We start from the raw sequence: 22,264 nt of genomic DNA, 5'->3' as shown, positions 1-22,264 counted from the left end.
GTTACTCATTAATGCTCCTTTTTTCCAAGTAAAAAAAACTTTTATCCACTCGTATGCCGATGACAATGCTCTGCATTACTCAACATATTTCGACAAAGGACCCTCTCAACAGGAATTACGAGACTCTAGGCTTTAGGCTGCAGAGCGCTTAACCTCAGATCTTGCTAGCATATCCAATTGGGGAAGAAGGAACATGGTGTCCTTCAGTGCCTCAAACACTCAATTATCTCCTGAAACTCGACTTTATTTTTCGATAACACTCAGTTGTCACCTTATTTTTACAATAAACATTCTCGGTCTATCCTTTACCCACACTGTTAATTGGAAACTTCATATCTCCTCTCTTAATAAATCAGCTTTTTCGAGGTTGGGCGTTCTTTATCGTCTCCATCATTTTTTTCCCTCTCACAGATGCTGTCAGTATAAAGGGACCGTGTCCGCCCTCGTATGGAGTATGCATCTCATGTGTGTGTGTGGGGGGGGGGGCTCCATACACAAAGCTCTCTTGTACAAAGTAGAGTCAAAGGTTCTTCGTCTCATCAACTCCCCTCCTCTTACTGGCAGTTTTCTACCTCTTAACGTCCGCCGCAGAGTTGCCGATCTTCTGTCATCTGCTGATATTTTCATGCTGACTGCTCTTCTGAACTTGCTAACTGATGCTTTCCCCCCTCTCGCGGCCCTGGTGCACTCGACTTTTTACTCTAGCTATCCATATACTGTCCAAATCCCTTTCACTGATTAGCTCTGGAACAGCCTTCCCTCGTCTGTATATCCTCCTGCCAACGACTTGACCTTTTTCAAGTGGAGGGTATCGAGACGCCTCTTCACCCGATTTTTTTTCTTCACAACACAGAGAGCAACTCAAGGGCAACAAAAAGATGTAAAAAAAAAAAAGCCCGCTAACTGTTGCTCTCATATAGTGATAAGTATAGAGTGGCCAAAAGAGAGGCCAATTTCGGATGGAGAGGTGTCTTCACTGTCTTGATAAACTCTTCTTGAAAGAGGTCAAGTCATAGACAGGAGGAAATACAGACGAAGGAAGACTGTTCCAGAGTTTACCAGTAAAGGGGATGAAAGAATAGAGATGCTGGTGAACTCTTGCATAAGGGGTTTGGCCACTAGGGATGAGCATGAGTAGAAAGTCGTGTGCAGCGGGGCCGCAGGAGGGGGGGGGGGCATGCAGTTAACAAGTTCAGAAGAGCAGTCAGCATAAAAGTATCGATAGAAGATAGAAGAATATGCAACATGGCGGCGGAATTTAAGAGGTAGGAAGGAGGCTGTCACCAAGAGGAGGGGAGCTGATGAGACGAAGAGCCTTAGATTCCGCTCTGTCCAGAAGAGCTGTGTGAGTGGAGCCCCCCCACATGTGAGGTGCATACTCCATACGAAGGCGGACAAGGCCCCTATATATGGAAAGCATCTGTGCGGGGAAGAAGAACTGGCGAAGACGATACAGAAAGCCCAACCTCGAGGAAGCTGATTTAGTAAGAGAGATGTGAAGTTTCCACTTGAGATTTTGAGCTAGGGATAGACTGAGGATATTTAGTTTTGAAGAAGTGACAGCTGAATGTTGTCGAAGAATCAGGGATAGGTGTCTGGAAGATTGTGTCGAGTTGATAGATGGAGAAATTTGGTTTTTGAGGCTTGAAGGATACAAGGTTCCTTTTACCCCAATCGGAAATGATAGCAAGGTCTGAGGTTAAACCTTCTGCAGCCTCCAGTCTGAAGTCATGTAAATATTGTTGTGAGGGTCTTCTGTTGAAAGAAGTTGAATAATGCAGAATAGGTGAACGAATAATGCACGAATAGGTGAACGACCGGAGGTAGGGCATGTTTTGTAGGAAGTAGGGTATGATAGGTGAGTGAAATAGGGTATGAATATGTGAACGACCGGAAGTGTTGTTGTTCCAGCGAGCGGAAGTTGACCAGTTGTGTTTAGTTAGGGTCCGAATGAGGTGATTGAACGGAGGTATGGTATGTTTTGTTAGACCGGAAATATGGGATGAAAGTTTTGTTTGTTTGGGTACAAATAGGTCGCGGAATATGACCAGTTGTACCGGAAGTAGGGTACGAATAGCTGAACGACCGGAAGTGATGTTGTCCCTGCGAGCGGAAGTCGACCAGTTGTGTTTTGTTAGGGTCCGAATGAGGTGATGGAACGGAAGTATGAATGTTATTGTGACCGGAAGTTGTGAGTACGAATAGGTGAGTGAATGTGTGTTTGAGTATCTGCGAAGGACCGGAAAGTTTGTTATGGTTAAAGTCAATGACCCTTCCGTTGTTGTTTTGGATGGGTAGGATGAGGAAGGGATGGGGTGGCGGGTTTGGGTAAGACTGGAATGTGGTTCAAGAGTCGGCCTTGTACAAGGTTGGCTTTGAAAAGAGAGAGAGGAGAAAAGGAGAGAGAGAGAGAGATTTTACATAGATTTACATAGACAATCAGACCACACAGACCTCATGGTCCAGACAAGGTTGTCTGTCCTTAAACCTAAGTGATTTTACATTAATCAGAAGGCTCCTAAACGTTGCATTTCTACTCTAGTTGATATTAAGTTGAAGGAAGTGACGGTCGAGCTTATTTTTGAAGGAGTCAATCGTGTTACACTGGACCACAGATGGTGGAAGCCTATTCCATTCTCGCACTACAACGTTAGTGAAGAAAATTTTGGTGCAGACTGAATTTACTTGTCTACATTTGAGTTTTACGCCATTGTTCTTCGTACGCAGTGTCATCGATCATAACAATGCTGATCTGTCTACATTCGTGAAACCATTAAAATATTTTAAAACATTCGATCAGTTTTCCTCGGAGGCGACGTTTCTCAAGAGAACATGTTAAGGGTAGAAAGCCTTTCTTCGTAGGATGTGTTGCCCAAGGAAGGGATCATTTTTGTTGCCCGACGCTGAACACCTTCTAATTTAGCAATGTCCTTTGTATGGTGGAGAGACTAAGACTGTACCGCATATTCCAAGTGGGGTCTGACTAAACTATTGTAGAGCGGGAGTATTACATCTTTATTCATGAATAAAAAGTTTCTTTTCATGAAGCCCAACATTCTGTTCGCTTTATTTGCTGCATCGATGGATTGCTGTGAGAATTTGAGGTTTGACGCGATTTTGATCCCCAAGTCCTTGACGCATTAAACGCTTTTGAGTTTAACGCCGTGCATTTCGTAATCGAACTTCTTATTCCTCGTTCCAACTTGAAGGACCTGGCACTTGCTTACGTTAAAGGGCAGAGAGAGAGAGAGAGAGAGAGAGAGAGAGAGAGAGAGAGAGAGAGAGAGAGAGAGAGAGAGAGGAAGAAAGAGTGGGGAAGAGATAGAGTCGAAGATGAAAAAGGTGAAAGGGAAAGGGAGAAAGAGAAGCAACATATGAATGCGAACACTATCACAGCAGGAAAGACTATGGAGGATGACGATAATGGGAAAGTCGTTACAAATGACACACTTGCTTCCACCCCTCCCTCCCCCACCCCCCCAACCCCAATTCCATCTCCTTCCTCCTCTCCCCGGTTCGCAAAAAGTCGTTGGACTAAACACACCGGTCCCCCCCACCCCCCTCTAGCAGATGTGATAGGTAATGGGCCCCCCTCATTATTTATTTATTATTTTTTTTTTTACATTGCGGCCTATTGCGCCGGTAGGCTTCTTCCCGGTGGATCCTGATGGTCGGTCCAAGGCTTCTTTCCGTTGGGTCCTGATGGTCGGCCCAGCCCGTTCTGGCGCAGGCGAGTGTTTATAGTGGCGCCATCTTTCATTGGTTCATACTGCCCTCCCAAAGCTCATCTTTGATCCTAGAATCTAGAGTCCGGGTTGATAGGTAGATAGATAAATAGAGTTGATAGATAGGACAGCATGTGGGTAGTTTTTAAGCCACACGGCGGCGGCTGAAAAATCCCAGCTTTGTGGCACCGGGCGGGGATTGAACTCGCGTCCTCCTGAACACGGGGCCGTTACTCTGACGACTCAGCCACCGCCTCCCCTAGTATTCATTTTCACAACAAATGATGCTTCAAAACACTAAAGAGCTTAAATTCTGTCAATGGAAAAAAAAAACGAAAAGAGAACACGCGAATAGAGGAAAGATTTACCGTTGTTTTGATCTCTACACTCCCTATGTTTTCTTACGGAAGGTTTGAAGGGTAGTAGAAAATATATAACGCATTATGTAACGTAACATAACGTAACGTAACGTAACGTAACATGTAGCAACATAAGAGGAGTTGGTTGAGTAAAGAACGATATATCGGCGAGTGAGTAATACAATCTCCCCAATTGCCATGATAATATTATGGTTATCGTTCATTTTCACAACAAATGAGGCATCGAAACACTCTTAAGGGTTTAAAAACTATCAAATGGAAGAATAAAATTCCAAAAGCAAAAGTGGTAATAGAGGAAATATTTAGCCTAACTGATTAAAATATCATGAAATACTGGTTTTAAGAAATATTGATCATAGTGTTCACAAGTAGGATGATGTTTTTTTTTTAAATATTCAGAGTCTTCCAGCAAGAATTTATATGAACAATATTCACTGAAACGTAATGTTTATTGGTTTATTATTTTTTTCGGTATTTTTACTCAATGTACTGTATATTCTATGAATTCCATGCACACTATTTAGTTTTTAAGCAGCAATTCCCTTTTACATACCCTTAATTATTGAACTTTTTAATCTTTTGATACTATGTGTTACCAAAATCGATATGAACTTGTCATACCCCTTTATTTTCAGTTTAATTTGCCAGTCATTTGGTAACTGCTTATTTTCTCTGCATACAATATTTTATGATACATAGGATGCGCTAAGAGTAGGATATAGTAATCCTGTAATCCAGTAACATATTCCCTATTAAGCTGTCGGTTTCAACAGTGCTAGATTATTGATTGTCAGCCTGCATGTCCGGAATACTGTAGAGCATGTCTGGTTCCTAGCATGCTTAATTTGGTACGTGTTTGCATTCGCTAATCTTCTATTTATTTAGTATGTATTCCCTTTTGGTAATGATCATCAGGTGAAAAGATTAATAATAAGCTAAGCGCATAAGAGAGTGAGTTCTGCCCATCTTAATGATACATGATTACGTGTCACTAATAAATTTCCATACAGCAATTAATTGGTTTCCTCCAATACGTTTTGATAACCGGGTGTTTTCTCTGAAGGCTCGGTTCAGGCGCATGGTTACCCTACGTCCTTTCTTTAGGATTAATGAGGATAAAAAAATGTTCTGATATAGTTATAACTGGAAATACAAAAACATTTTCATCTTCATTGGTCTCTGGTTATATAAATTAACATTACTGGTGTATAATGTCACATTAATTGATCAAAAAATGTTTTTTTTTCTTCTAATTTTCCTCCATATCTGAATGTTCATGTCTTCATGCGTTGACCACATTAAGAAAAGGCTCCATTGTTTCCTTGTGTTTGGGTTCCATTACATACTACTTTCTAATAGGGTCTTGGAGATCCACTTATATTGTTGACCTAATCCCGTGGTTTACTGGGGTTTGGTTCCTTTCCACACTACTCTCTAATAGAACCCACTATAGTCCCTTGGTATTGTTGACCTCGTCTGTAATGTATAAGGTCAATTATTATAATATATTTGTTCGGTAAGATCATTTTTATTTCAGGGGAAAGTATATATATATATATATATATATATATATATATATATATATATATATATATATATATATATATATATATATATATATGCATTTCTTCCTTTACGAAAAAAAAAACAATACCTTGTTTATTTTTTCGCGATTCATAGTGTGGGTGGGATCTAACATTTGAGTAGAAAAAAAATGTGATGAGTGTATTTTTTTTTTTATATAATTTTGATGTTTTTTTTATTCACACTTTATTGCCTTAGCATGCTCAAGGATATGAGTATGGGAAGGTTTAATCCCAGCAAAATCATTTTTCTGTATAAAAAAAGGTATACTTTGCTTCCTAATGTACTTAAGATTCATTTTGAGAATTGTAGGTCATGTTATGATTTTTTTTTTTTTTTTTAGTGCCTAGGAAAAAAATAAAATTAAAGTTATAATTTGAATTGCCTATTTTTCTGAAAGAGCGAAGTATAACTATCTTTTCTTTCTTATATGTTCTCCCGCAGGCAAATGAATGTGTTGAATTAGTGAAGGTAACAGTTGCAATGCTTATATGGAGTTTAAGATTTTACCGTCATCAAAATAATTTTCTTAATGTCTGGAAAAAACAAGTGCTTTAACTAGCGAACTCTATTATTCTGTCTGTTATTTACAAATGAAAAAAAAAAAAAATCACCCTGTCAATAATTAGCACTTTGACATGCTCTAAATAAATGTATTATATTGTATTGCATATACTGATTTTTCAAAAGAGAAAGGAGAAAAGTATGAATAAAATTTAAGTTAGGAATGTCTTGTCTTATCTTTGCTCATTTGCTGACTAAGGGCCGCTTTCACAGTCAGGTTTGTTTGTTTTGGTCGTTACCAATGAGCGGCGATCGCCGCTACCAACAAGAAATCCGCTTTCACAATCGTCTTTCGCGGCGCTGTTTGTTTGCATCAGTACCAAAGATTGGAACCTCTGGTAACGGAGCTCTGGTAGCCGCGGGTACTCCCCAATGGAGCTTACCAATGCCATTAATTAGTAAATAGTACAAATTCTTGCCCTCAAGTGGTTATATTATTTCTTTAAATGGATGTAAAAAAAATATTACACAATACAGCAACACGTTGCACGGCTTCAATGGTAAAAGGAGAAAACAATTATAAGACTTTGAATGACATGAACTCACTTCACCTGCTGACCAGTAAACGTCCTGCTGAGAATTTCAGTTTGATTGATTAATTGTTTATTGTTGCAAAATGTACAATAAAGGAGAAGGGAGGACTTTAATACTTGTCACCATTATTCACTTGTTATTCCTTCTTGGTTAAACTCTCTTATTATTCTAGATAGCCTCATATGTATGTATATGCATATGGCATACGTATAACGAAATCAGCTGTTATGTAATGAATAAATGTGAAGCCTGCTAAATAAGTGTGAATAATGAACAAATGTAATGAATATATACAGGTGAAGATCTTGCTGACATATGCTAAATAATATAATTTTTAAACTTTTCACCATTATTAAATAAATTTTCACCAGTTATCCTCGGAAATATCAAGCTATCAGCAGATTTGATCGGTGTATTACAGCGAGACACTCACAATTTTCATCATATCTGTTCTTCTCAGTTATTCTTTATATTTATTCTTCACGTTTACTCTTTGTACGTTTATTTTTCACACTTATCCTTCGATCATAATCCTCCGCTCAGCTGATATAATGTTGACATTTCCCGGCGCTCCGGTATACCAACACAGCCGAATCACGCGCCTTCGTCTTGTCATGATCGTCACCACGCTGGTAGTCGCCGATACCAAGCGGATCGAGGCGATGGTAACGGCTGCTACCAGGATGGTAGGGCCTTTGGTTAGGATGCGTACCAGACGACTGTGAAAGTGGCCCTAAGACCAAATAAAATTTTTACGATCATCTCATCTTCAAGTGCAACTATATTAATTTTCAGTGTCGTATATATGCATTAACGAAAAGTAAAGATTATGGTTATGTGACTGTGAGCAGTAAACGAAAATATGATGTATGACACAGGTAACAGGTAATAGAAGGAGCCGTTGCAAGAAACGTAGCAGAAAGGTAATGGTATTCTTAGCAGGAAGGTTGTGGCAATATTCACGCTAAAGGTAGCAGTAACGTAGCAAGAAACGCAATGGGGTGTAGCAAATGGGATTTTTCAAGTGGTGAAAAAATCTACACAACGTAGAAGACAGGTTATGGTATGCTTATCATAAAGGTTGTGGGAATGTGCACACCAGAGGCACCAATAAGTAGCAAGGGCGTAATGGGATGTAGTAAAAGGGTTGTTAAAAGGTGATGGGGAAATAGTAACTAGGTAGTAGAAACGTTAAAGAAAAACATGCATATGATCCACAAAACGTTGAAATATTATTATTATTATTATTATTATTATTATTATTATTATTATTATTATTATTATTATTATTGTTATCATCATCATCATCTGTATGCCATGTGTGTGTACTATAACTTGTCTGAATTATTCCTCTCATCCAGAATTAAGATGTATTTTTACAGAGTGTAATTCAAAATTTATTGTGTCTATGTAATGATTTAACTAGTCAGACTGGATTAAGTTTGAATTTAAGACAAAAGAAAAATAATCAACCTGCATGAAGCTAATATAAGATTTTGGCATGCTAGCTTCTCACTAGATTTCAATAAAAATCATAAAATCTCATTCATTTTAATTATTCCTTATATAAAGACTGTAGCGGTGGTAGTTTATCTTTTTTTATCTTGACGCCCGGAAAAATGCGGGAGGGTGGGGGCGGGGGCAGGTGTATCCCACCTAATACTATCCCATATATTTCACAGAGTTTATCCGCATTGTTAGTTCGTGGTGAAGAACATGGACGGAAGGAGAAAGTATGAAACGTCTCCCACAACGTTCACACAATGTGTCATCTCCATGGCGGTCACTGTCGACACACGACCGACACGAACCATTAAACGACTTTCGTCTCCCACACTGTTTACACAAAGCACTGCTTTTCATTCTCACGAAATATATACCGTCATCCCGCAACAGCAATGAGTCAACCATGTGACGATAAGCCATTCCCCACCAGGGAAAGGGTTACCTATCACATCTGCTAAAGAGGGGGGGGGAGGGTTACCTATCACATCTGCTAAAGGGGGGTGGTTACACATCATATTTGCTAGAAAGGGGGGGGGACAGGTGTGTCTAGTCCAACGACTTTTTGTAAACCGGGGAGAGGAGGAAGGAGCGGGAAGAGGGGGGGGGATAGAGGGCCGGAAGCAAGTGTGTCATTTGTAACGACTTTTACGCCATCCTCCATAGTCTCTTTCCTGCTGTGATAGTGTTCGCACGTGTTACAACAAGGTAAGATTCCCGTCATTCATATGTTGCTTCTCTTTCCGCCTTGGTCTTTCACCTTCTCTCTCTCTCTCTCTCTCTCTCTCTCTCTCTCTCTCTCTCTCTCTCTCTCTCTCTCTCTCTCTCTCTCTCTCTCTCCTCTTTCTCTCTCTCCATTTCTTCTCTTCCTTTCTCTCTCCTTTTTTCCTCTCTTTCTCTCTCTCCTTTTCTTCTCTTTCTCTCTCTCTCCTGTTATCCTCTCTTTCTCTCTCTCTCCTGTTATCCTCTCTTTCTCTCTTCGTTTCTTCTCTCTCTCTCTCTCTCTCTCTCTCTCTCTCTCTCTCTCTCTCTCTCTCTCTCTCTCTCTCTCTCTCTCTCTCTCTCTCTCTCTCTCTTCAAAGCCAACCTTGTACAAGGCCGACTCTTGAACCACATTCCAATCTTACCCAAACCCGCCACCCCATCCCTCACCCCTCCTACCCATCCAAAACAACAACAACGGAAGGGTCATTGACTTTAACCATAACAAACTTTCCGGTCCTTCGCAGATACTCAAACACACATTCACTCACCTATTCGTACTCACAACTTCCGGTCACAATAACATTCATACTTCCGTTCCATCACCTCATTCGGACCCTAACAAAACACAACTGGTCGACTTCCGCTCGCAGGGACAACATCACTTCCGGTCGTTCAGCTATTCGTACCCTACTTCCGGTACAACTGGTCACATTCCGCGACCTATTTGTACCCAAACAAACAAAACTTTCATCCCATACTTCCGGTCTAACAAAACATACCCTATTTCCGGTCGTCCGTACCCTACTTCCGGTCTAACACAACAACATTCATACTCCAGTTCAATCAACTCATTCGAACCCCAACACAACTGCTCCGCTTGCTGGAACAACAACACTTCCGGTCGTTCAGCTATTCGTACCCTACTTCCGGTACAACTGGTCAACTTCCGCGACCTATTCGTACCCAAACAAACAACACTTTCATCCCATTCTTGCGGTCTAACAAAACATACCATACTTCCGTTCAATCACCTCATTCGGACCCTAACAAAACACAACTGGTCAACTTCCGCTCGCTGGAACAACAACACTTCCGGTCGTTCACCTATTCATACCCTACTTCACTCACCTATTCATACCCTACTTCCGACAAAACATACCCTACTTCCGGTCGTTCACCTATTCGTACCCTACTTCCGGTGCAACTGGTCGACTTCCGCTCGCACGACTTCCCGTTGATCTCATGTCCCATACACGACTATCGACTTCCGCTCGCAGGACACCCCGTAAATCTAAAATGCCATGGACGAATGCCATCCGGTCATTGATCTATGCGTACCCATACAAACAAAACTTTCATCCCATATTTCAGGTCTACCCTATCCGGTCGTTCGTACCCTACTTCCGGTACAACTGGTCAACTTCCGCGATCTATTCGTACACAAACAAAAAAAACTTTCATCCCATACATCCAGTCGTTCGTACCATACTTTCGGTCGTTCGTACCCTACTTCCGGTCTACCAAAACTCTTTCAGACCCTACTTCCGGCCATTCATTCGTACCCTACCAAAACACAACCCGGTAAAACGAGAATGCCAGGACCGCCACAGCTTGTCGCTTCCAGTGAATGCCAAACTAGCTTCAGGCAATTTGAAGCTGGTTTGGCATTTTATCTTCTACTAGTTAAGGGAGCAAGAAGATCGCCAGTAGAACGACTCTTGCGGAACCCATACTGGCGACCAGATAGAAGGTCAGAAGTGGAAAGATGCTTTTGAATCTTCCGGTTAAGGTTCGATTCAAAAGCTTTAGATAGACAGGAAAGTAAAGGTATAGGGCGGTAGTTTGAGGGATTGGAACGGTCCTCCTTCTTAGGCACAGGCTGTATGACGGCGTACTTCCAGCAGAAGAAAAGGTTGACGGAGACGAAAGAGTTTGACCAGGCAGGGTGTAAGCACGGAAGCACAGTTTTTTAGGAACAATAGGAGGCACTCCATCAGGTCCATAAGCCTTTTGAGAGTTGAGGCCAGAGAGAGCATAGAAAACATCGTTCTTAAAATTGACCTCTCTGTTGGTCATTCTTTACTACTCTCTTTTATAGGAGCAGTGCTTGGCGGGCTTTTTTGTTTTCATATGTTTTTTCCCCTTGAACTGCATTCTTTACCGTAAAAAAAAAAAAGATGCATTGAAGACAACGAGTATGTCGCGCTGGGGGCAACGATCGACTATGGAGTCAAGTTTGGTATAAAACATCTCTTTCTCTTCAAGTTGCCCCATCTCGGTAGGAGCGCTCACTGCCATAAGAGATTTAAAACCCAAAGTGTGCTTCAACCCCACCAGCTTATCAACCGGTGTAACCCAAACAACAGACGACTACAGTCGGCTAGAAATGGCTGGAAGTACTCCTCTGAGGGGAGCACTATCGTTCTAGCCTGACCAGGATTATACAGGTATAGCCCCCACTACTGATCTCTGCATTGCCAAGTCTCCTCAACTCTAATTGTACCAAGGAGGCGTATAAATAAAACTACACTGGAATTCAAGATTCGCAAAACGTAAATTATCACCTAACCAGAATAATTCTTACCTCACTTCCTTGTACTGACGTTGAGTATTGGAATGGTGACATAATTTTTTTTTTACTCACTTGTACTCCGGATGTGTGGTGACAAAGTTCCTCATCCAGGTGGCTGTGGTCATGGCCGCCCCTGACGCCCGAGCACTGATAAAGCTGAGGTACTGGCTAATGGTGCAGGCTGTGTCGGCGTCCATATCCAGCGCCCCAAGATACTGCCGCACCAGTGGTATCAGACCCACAAACTCGTCCCCCTAAGAAAAGCGTATCTACTGAAGCAGTTGGGGACTAAGAGCTTGAGGATGGAGATCAATACTAGGGTTGTGCTTTTCTTTTATTTGCCCCTTTCTTTATCTCCATCCCATACTCTGTTGACTTTGCACGGTTCAATACTTTTTCATATTTATCTTCCTGCTTTCCACTCCGTCCCCAGTTCCTTCTTACTAACACTATATTACTCATTATTGTCATTCAAACAGTCGATCTCTCTAAGTGCAAACTACCTTCTAGCTCTGGGGCATGCAAACTTCTCAGTTCTTTGCTAATTCTTATTACTAACTCAATATTATCATTTAATAGCTTCAAACCAATTGATCAATCATGAGGGCAGACTACCATCTAGCTCTCGTGTTGATAAAGTTAGATTACATCGAAAGCAAATTTCCTCTCCATAGAACTGTATTGTCATTTATTTCAACTTACTAAACACATTAATCTTCACATAACTTTCAGCCAATCGTGAATGCAAACTATCTCCTACCTCTGATTGATCATTCAAACTCCCTTTTCCACAAATCTCTGTTTGGGTAAGATTATTATCATTGTCGTTATTGTCGTCATCATCGTAGTCGTCGTCCTTGTTGTTGTTGTTGTTGTTGTTGTTGTTGTTGTTATCATTGTTGTTGTTATTATTATTATTATTATTATTATTATTATTATTATTATTATTATTATTATTATGATTACGATTATGATTATGATTATGGTTATGATCGTTGTTGTTGTTGTTGTTATTGTTGTTGTTATATTATTATTATTATTATTATTATTATTATTATTATTATTATTATTATTATTATTATTATTTTTTGTTATTGTTATTGTTATTGCTGTTATTGTTATTATTATTATTATTATTATTATTATTATTATTATTATTATTATTATTATTATTATTATTTTTGTTATTGTTATTGTTATTGCTGTTATTGTTATTATTATTATTATTATTATTATTATTATTATTATTATTATTATTATTATTATTATTATTATTGTTATTATTATTATCTGCTTTATGTCAGTACCTTTCCGTTGATGATTTCGCTGACGGTCATCTGACTAACATCGTCGGCCTTGTTTCCGTCGCGGCCGAAAAGATTTCGTCTGAACCACATTTTCTGCTCCAGCACAGCGTTCCGCTTCTGGCAGTTCTTCATATTCTCTTCAACCTGCCGCCGAAAACTTATTAGCGCCGACGAAATATTGAAAGCATCAAACATAAATGAATTTGTGGATCTTTCATGCCCAAATTATTTGCCTAATCAATAAAGTTATAAAACAAAGACTAAGAAAATGCTACTATACTCTGATACAAAAGATCTTATAAATGGTAAGACGCCAAACGACTAGGATTGCGATTTTGTCCTTCTTACATGGTGAGCATGGTCACTCCCGTCTTATGGATAAAATTATTACTCTGTTGATACTGTCATCTGGAATTTTGATTAAATGTATTCACATTAGATACTCTCTGCTGTGGCACGAGTACATAAATATATCCTACTGGCGGATCTAGGTGTGTTTGGTCCCATTAATAGACGAAATCAGTGGGGCTGGCGGTGAGAGAGGAATGAAGATGTACTCAAGATCTAAGACTTTAGATTTTGGATGTACTATGCTTTCTTTAGGTAGGTACATAGTGCAGGGAGGAAAAAAAAATGTGGAGTAAGCATAAAGGGCAGCAAAAGAGTACTGTGTTATCCTCTACACTGCAATACGTGATATCCTTGTGAAAAAAGACTCGTACGTTAGTTCAAACCAGAAAACGAGGGAGACAAAGCGAGACAGGCACACGAGTACAAACACACACACACACACACTTTAACATACAGCTGATGCGGCCTTGTCTTATTTTCTTCGTTGACCTTTAAAAGTGACATCATATATTGCAGTGTAAAGGATAGCTCAATACCTTTATGCTGTCCTTTAGCCTTACTATTACACGAGTCCTTTCTTCCTCTATGAACTGCGTATATTTTTTGTATCCCTTCCTCACCGCCAGTCTGCTGACACACACACACACACACACACACACACACACACACACACTCAGTGGTAAAATGCCAATCGAATGGAAGAGCATTTTTTTAAGTGCTCCCTGTAGCGCCTGTAGGCTTTCTTGGACGGCCCCAACCGTCAGCGGCGCAATCTAATTTAATTTAAAGTGGCTGCCGTATATGACTCTTGCTTGGCCCATGCTGCCCTGGTGCTCCACTTGAACATAGTCGCTGAAGTTAGGGTTGATTGAAGATCTGGGCAGCATTCGGCAGCACTTGGCGATGAGTGGAAAATGTCAGCGTGTATCGATGGGACTTGAACCTAGGCCCGCGGGCTCACCACGCCCGCACGCTAACCACTCAGCCACTGCCTCCAAGATATAATGCAAATATATAAAACTGGAAACAAAGAAGAGTCATCGAATTGTAGAAGGAAGGCCTTATAGAGAACGAAGATCTTGTGTAACAAACTTATCAAGTTTCAATTCGAGAGTGGAAAGAGAGGGATGGGAGGATTATATCTACCTGGACTTGAAGTTTTTTGTTAAAGTGCCATATAAAAGACTGATATGGAAATTGAAGAAGAAAGATGGACTGCAGGGAGCAATGATAGCCTAGATGAAAGACTTCTTAGAGGGAAGATAAATGAAAACAGTGGTAAGAGATAAAAAGTCGAAGTGGAGACAATTGACAAGCGGTGTTCCCTAAGATTTAATAGTGGCACACATAATGTTTTTATTTTATATAATTAGTATGACGGAAGGAATCGACAACTATTGAAGTTTGTTTGCATATTATGGAAAATTAAGGAGAAAAAAATAACTCAAGAAGACAAAGTTACACAATGATATATATAAAATATATAGATGGAACGAAATATGAGATATTGAATTTAATATAAAAAGTATCGAGTGCTGCATACTGAAAGGAGTGAAAGAAGACACTGGAGACAATGTAAATGAGCGATGAATTATTACTGGAAGAGAGAAAAGAGAAATACTTGGGAGTTGTTATACAGGAAAACCTATCGCGTGAAAGTCACATCAACAAAATATTTGGAGAAACATAAAAGAGTTCTGGAGAAATATATGAGTAACGTCCCATCACTTGGACAATGATATGATGAAGAAGTTAATTACTTCATTGATTAAACCAAAATTTGGATTATGTAGAAGTAGTATGGCAACAACGTCAACGGAAGCATATAAAGAAAAAAAAATAATGCATCTCCATTCTTTCATCCCCTTCACTGGTAAACTCTGGAACAGTCTTCCTTCGTCTGTATTTCCTCCTGTCTATGACTTGACCTCTTTCAAGAAAAGTGAATCAAGAAAACCTCTCCAACCGAAATAGACCTCTCTTTACTTTTTATTTTTGTGGGAGCGGCGAACAGCGGGCTTTTTTTTGTACTCTTTTTATTGCCCTTGAGCCGCATCCTTTGATGTAAAAAAAAAAAAGGAAAGCCTCGGATAAGTGTATGTTATCATTTAGAAGATCTTTGCTAATACTGCTGAAAAAATATGAGATCGTCATTTACTAAATAACTTGACCAATAAGTTAATCACTAAATTGCCTTTGTAATGCCCAGATTTACCAATACTGGAAAGCTGCTATAATGCAGGGATATTAATATGAATTCGTACATAAAGGTAATACAAGGTAATATAGTAATATTTTTGAAAAGTTTCCATACTTCAGGGGTAAGAAAATTGATTCATACACAAGATAATATAGTAATAGTAAGGTAAGTAATTAGCAATATTAATAATCAGTCAATCAGTCAATTAGAAGGGGCATATACGGGGAGGGGTCACTGTCCACACTACGACGCTAGAGTCGGGGGTCCCTCCGGGCAAGTTTCCATGCAGGACCCTTTCCCTTTCCTTACCTCAAGGCAGGAACTATTGACTATTGAGCTCTTTCTAGAAATTCTGTGGGCGTTTCCTTGGCTTCCTCCACTCAGGTCTCTTGAGGAGATAACCCGGTTAGCAGGGTCAGCTTTAGGGTAGCGTGCCACCCATGGAGCCTGAGTTGGTGTTAACTCAGCCTCATGGAGTAAATACCGGTTTGACACAGTTATTCCAACGATATAACGTGATTCTGCGTTGGTACTTAATACCAAAGACATTAATCCGCCTCTTTTGGTCACTAGTTAGTGTTACTGTCACATCCATGGAGTAAGACTTGACTTGAAGATCCGGATCTTTGTAGCTCTGCACAGGTATCGGCGACTCCATATACTTGTGCTAAGCGAGTTTTAAAGCGAAGGCGAAGCCAGTCCGCCGTAAAACTTCCTGATGAGATCCGCCGTTGTGCTGTACTACACTACCAAGGTATGTGAAATTGTCCAAAATATCAATGCCTTCACCACATGCATGAAGAGAAAGTACTGTTACATCTAGCAAGGCTCCAAACACCTGTAGTCTTGGCCCAGGAGATCTGGAGTCTCACGGTCTTCACCTCCTCGTGCCTAGAGAGTCATCACCATGGGGGATCTCCAGTGAATCTGCAACGATTACTGTATCAGCAGCAAAAATAATGAGTGACCCTGGCAGTCCTAGAGTACGGGCTAGTTTATAAACCAATGGTCCTTGCAAGAATCATGCAGAGTCGCAGGATACTTCAGAGTGCCTCGCGATGCACTGAATAAAGCGCCTTCTTGAGATCAAGATTAAAAGCATCCTTTGTCGAACCTCACGTCGGCGCTAGGATATGGTTAGTTACCGACTTACCAGGCGTGGAACAGGAAAGCTTAGGCCTTTGCAGCTTCAATAGCTGGTTATACGAATCCGCATGAGCATTAGATGGGCAAGACCTGCCAAGCGTGCCTTGTTTCTCTTTGAGAGAGCTCTAGCCCTCCACGACAAAGCCCTATATTGGTCACGATTCCCAGTAAGCCTGGCAGCGCGACTAAAGTCAACCAAGACAATGAGTGTGTACAGAGAGAAGCACTGGTCTAATACGACGACGAGTTTGGCGTAGAAAACTTCATTCACCTCAGTTTCACATATATCCATTGGGGCGTACACTGTAGGGGTGTGCTTCAGCCTCACTTGAATTATGCGCTCATCAACTAGAGTAACCTCAACCACAAATGCCTCCAGTTGGCAGGAGATATATTTTGCTACCCACTCAAAACAGACATTATTTCTCATGCCGGACCAGTAATAAGTGTCCCCCCACTACTAATGGCACCTCTGCCAAGTTTCCTCGTCTCAGAGAGTCCCATTTTACCCACCCTCAGCCTTTTGAACGCGTTCGGTACGTAAGTCAGTAGATGATTCTTCGAGAGACTTTATACGTATCAGGAGTAGGGTGAGATGAGGGTAATCCGAACAGCTAGTTGAAAATATTCACAAAAATCAGGTAAACAACTTCAATGGAAAATAATACTTGCACAATATACTATAGGTAAAGTCCTATCATGGTAATATTTACTAATAATGTCATTAACTTCCTTTTATATGAGTTTTATTCAAATGCTACCCTTAGTTAGGGTTCAGACACTGCATGGGGATGATCTAAACAATAAGTTTCAGTAATAAAATGAATAGTGAGTTGTAAAGAACGTTAATCTGAAATTAAATATTTAAAGAAAATGAACGAAACATTTTATGAACCTATTGTCCCACAAATATGTGTGCATTTGTCTACATTGGATTTCAGTATTTATCTGCTGTAAAACAAACCAGGTTTCAGTGTTCAGTATCAATCTGTAATTGTAACTGTTCTCAAAACTAAGGCAAATGAACCTGTACAGCAAAATATGACCATAGAAGGGCTGATATAAGCACCTTGTATTTGCTCTGCTTACCGCTTATGGAAGGAAGTTAGAGCGATCTTGAATAAAACAAATCGAGCAATTTTGGCTCTTATAGATTCTCCCAAGACCCCTTTTACTTTATCCTCATTTGTCTTACTTACGTTCTCTACTTCAAGAAAGTAGAATCTGTCTATATGTCCAACTTTAGAACTTATTTTCAAGAAAGAAATGTTATACTTGCAATTGTCTTCAGCACATCTTGCCAACGTAATACACCTTACTTCCGACACTCCTTTCCTCTTTTAGCTCCAGCTCAACTAATTCAAAGTCGTTGGGCTCTGGGATGTTGTCCTGGAAAAGATCCTAGACCTCATCCAAATGCTCGGAAGAATCATCGAAAGGCAAATTTTCAGGATTCTCCTTCTCTGAGGTGTCTTGCATTTTGTCTCGTTTGGTTTGAGATCCCTTCTTATTAACTTCATTTTCCCGTTTTCCTTGTTTCTTCTGTAACTTACGCTTCATTTTTGTTTCCTTATCTTCTAATCTGGAAATAGCCTGTACATTTTATGTTAGAATGCATGCTTTTATCTTCTTCCTCCCATTTCCAACAGGTCTTACAGGAGCTTTAGGAAAAGAACGAACTGTTTCTGAAGTAGGGGACTATTGCAATTGTCAGAGGAAGCAGACGTTGGTTAACAGTGTAGGGCCTGTAGGCATTTATATGGAATTTCATGGGGATAATCCTCCATCGGTACCCCCCCATACATTGCAAATCAGTTCCTGCATTTATGTCAAAGGTTAAATCTGGCTGGTAACGTTCACATCATCGGATATTAATAAAGCTACGTAGTTTTCATTGTTAAATACCAAACTACTAGGATCAGTACGTATTGACAGTCAAGAAGCACCGTATCAGACATACGAAATATAACATCGAGTTCTCAAAGAATCGAAAATCTTATTTTAAAAGTCCAACACCCCCACCGTTTCGCAGATCAGAGCGTCGCGCCATCTTGATGGTTCCCATTTTCTTCTTTTTGCATCAAGGGGAAATTATTTTATTACTGATATGGAAGATATATTAATTATAGGCGTTGTTTGTCACACCCCCGTGTTCGTTCTACTCTCATCTCACCCTACATACGCACAGCCTTCCCAAGGATAATTCCGGGCCGGATTCTGCGGGTGGGTGCCACCTTCAAACAAAAAAGAGGGGCAAGAGGGGCTCATCCTCCTTCGAGATGCAGGTGTCCCGTAAGTTTTGATCTGCATTTGACAATAATGGCAGGCTCGCCCGATGTAGATGTATCGAGGAAACCGACCGCGTGGTCGGGCACCTCGTCAAAACCGGATAGGGGTCGAGGCTGTCATCGCGACCCAAACCTCTACTTTTTATGTTGTTTTTAGCAAGGGGTACCGTTTGTGGGGAGGGGTTGCATGTCCCTCCTTATCCAAGCCACCCTAACTGCTAGCCGTATGACAGAGACGAAGGACCCCTGAGAGGATAAATTCCCTGATCACATGAGGAGAGAAACATGAACAGGAAGAAGGAAACAAGAAAGAGAAAACACAGCTCAGGGAGGTTGAGGACGCTGGACTCCTCATTACATCCAGATAGACCGGCCCCCACCTAATAGTAGCCTGATAAGAGCAAGGTAATAATCTGGTACTTTATAGTAATTATCATAGCTGGGCGTTATCGCGATAAGTTATCGCGATACTTTATCGCTGATAACAAAATCGGATTATCGACCATCCGCTACTTATTTGAATATATATCGGTATCTTCGTTACTTTTGTAAGCAAACTAGCGATAATCGCTACTTTTTTTCCGCCTCTCAGGAAAAAAATGTTGTCTCCTTACTGCGCATGCGTGGCCCGGTGTTGTATGGAAAAACTTCGGGGTATGAAATATCTTCGGTGATGAGATTTCATACTTAGGTCATGAAAATTAAAACACTAGGTTATTTTTTTATGCTACTCAAAAATCAATATATCACAGAGAAAAATCATTTAACTTTGCCCCAAAAATGATTATTCACTGCCTCAAATTTAATATTCCATATTCGTTTGTGAGCATGCCATGGTGTTGAAGGCACCCGGTGTTGTGTTATTTGGTGTCCCATCGTCAAAAGCTGGCGCTTTTGTGTAGAAACACTGGTCTCTCGTGAACTGCGCATGCTCAGACCATTAAGTGTAGACCTGTACAGTCTCACAATGCTTTTTTAACACATAAGAGTTGCTGGAAAGCTGAATCAAACATACAGTACCACCACCCTCGCTGTTTCTAGAACGACGTACACTCTGTACATATAAGAACATAAGAACATAAGAACGCAGGAGTCTACAAGAGGCCGGTAGGCCTGTACGAGACAGCTCCTTTGACCCTAAGCTCCCGTGTATCTAACCCCACCTAATATCGCTGTCCATGAATTTATCTAGTCTATTTTTGAATGTGACAATTGTATTGGCACTCACCACATGACTGCTAAGCCTATTCCACTCATCCACCACCCTGTTAGTAAACCAATTTTTGCCTATGTCCCTGTTGAATCTGAATTTATCCAGTTTAAACCCATTACTTCGTGTCCTACCCGATTCTCTTATCAGCAAAACCTTATGAATGTCTCCCTTATTAAAGCCCTTCATCCATTTATAAACCTCGATCATGTCTCCACGCACCCTTCGCCTTTCTAGAGAATGCAAGTTTAACTGTTTGAGTCTTTCCTCGTATGGCAAGTTTATCAACCCCTGAATCATCTTAGTCATCCTCCTCTGCACTGCACCGATTCTAACATTTTGATATCCATTCTATAGTAAGGTGACCAGAACTGAACCGCATAGTCAAGATGAGGTCTAACTAATGCTAAATATAATTTGAGGAAGACTTCGGGGCTTCTGTTGCCTACGCTCCTTGAAATAAATCCCAGTACCCTATTAGCTCGATTTCTAGCTTGAATGCATTGTGCCCTTGGACGGAGATCAGAGCTCACTAAGACCCCTAAATCCCCCTCGCACCCAGACCTGCTTATGAGAGTGTCATTTAAGCAATAGTTATGTGAGGAGTTGTTCCTACCTACACTCAGAATACTTAACTTCCCTACATTGAACTCCATCTGCCATTTATCCGCCCAGTCATACAATCTGTTGAGTTCACCTTGGAGAATACTAGCGTCCCGATCTAACTCAATTACTCTACCGATCTTGGTATCATCTGCAAATTTACTAACATCACTACTAATTCCTGTATCTAAGTCATTGATATAAATAATAAACAAAAGTGGACCTAATACCGAACCTTGTGGGACCCCACTCATAACACATCCCCAGTCAGATCTTTTACCATTGATTTGCACTCTTTGCTTCCTATTGCTAAGCCACGCCTTGACCCAGTTCAAAACTTTACCCTCTACTCCGTGAGCCTGTAATTTAAGCAACAGTCGTTGGTGAGGAACTTTGTCAAACGCTTTACTAAAATCAAGATAGATTACATCATAATTTTCATCTCTGTCAACCGCCTCAAATACTTTATTGTAGAAGGACAAGAGATTGGTGAGGCATGACCTACCTTTTGTGAACCCATGCTGCGAGTCGTGAATTAAGCTATGTTTCTCTAAATGCTCCCGAATGTTCCTGGCTATTATGGACTCCAGCATCTTGCCTATAACCGATGTTAAGCTGATTGGGCGATAGTTTGAAGCAACTGACCTGTCCCCCTTTTTAAAAATCGGCGTCACATTAGCTACTTTCCATAGGCTCGGCACATAGCCAGTATTTACCGACATCTTAAAGATGTCGGTTAGTGGGTCACTGAGTACATCATCTAATTCCTTTAATACCTTAAAGGAATTTAATACCTTAAATACAACTCGTACAGAGTGTCGTCCTAGAAACAGCAAGGATGGTGGTAGTTGTACTATATGTCTGATTCAGCCTTCCAGCAACTCTCGTGAACGGTGCATGCTCAGACCAGCAAGCGTAGACCTGTACAGTCTCACAAAGCTTTTAAACCGTAATTAAGAGTTGCTGGAAGGCTGAATCAGACATATAGTACAACTACCACCATCCTCGCTGTTTCTAGGACGACACTCTGTACGAGTTGTATTTAAGGTATTAAATTCCTTTAAGGTATTAAACAGTGGCGTATATAGATCCATGGAGAGGGGGGGGCCACAGTCACCCGGCCCATAGGAATAAATCTAGGATTTTTCAATGTGTGAGCAGCGACCAAAACGAGCCTCTAGAGTTGGGGGTTTGGTGAATATTTTTTAAAATGAAGCATTTTAAGGGTTACTTTGTAGTCTCAAGATCGGTATATTGCACAATTAATATATATTAATGGTAAACCAATTTAAAGAAGCTTACGTATACCTATACATACCGGGTAAAATAAGAATTACAGTTTTTGAACAATTTGTATTTGGGGAAACAAACAAACAAACAAAAAAAAAAATATATATATATATATATATATATATATATATATATATATATATATATATATATATATATATATATATTTATATATATATATATGACACACAACTGTCTTCTTCCTCTACCTAGACATCCTAGGACTGTCCTTCACTAAAATCTCAACTGGAAACTTCATATTATCTCCTGAGGAGATAATATGAAGTTTCAGTTGCTAAATC

General features: G+C 40.3%; 1 protein-coding gene across 1 annotated transcript in view; it reads right to left on the bottom strand.

The window, feature by feature from the left end:
• LOC126990663 (glutamate--cysteine ligase-like) overlaps positions 1 to 22,264 on the bottom strand; it is a 149,849-nt gene that overhangs the window by 39,096 nt on the left and 88,489 nt on the right. The window contains exons 8-9 of the mRNA XM_050849340.1: positions 12,875 to 13,018; positions 11,640 to 11,821 (exon numbers count right to left, since the gene is read on the bottom strand). Of these exons, the coding sequence (XP_050705297.1) occupies positions 11,640 to 11,821; positions 12,875 to 13,018 (326 nt within the window). The remainder of the gene's footprint in view (positions 1 to 11,639; positions 11,822 to 12,874; positions 13,019 to 22,264) is intronic.

Source organism: Eriocheir sinensis, unplaced genomic scaffold, assembly GCF_024679095.1.
Source record: "Eriocheir sinensis breed Jianghai 21 unplaced genomic scaffold, ASM2467909v1 Scaffold188, whole genome shotgun sequence".
NCBI lineage: Eukaryota > Metazoa > Arthropoda > Malacostraca > Decapoda > Varunidae > Eriocheir > Eriocheir sinensis.
The sequence above is the reverse complement of the archived record's forward strand: the minus strand, read 5'-3'. Positions and strand labels throughout refer to the sequence as shown.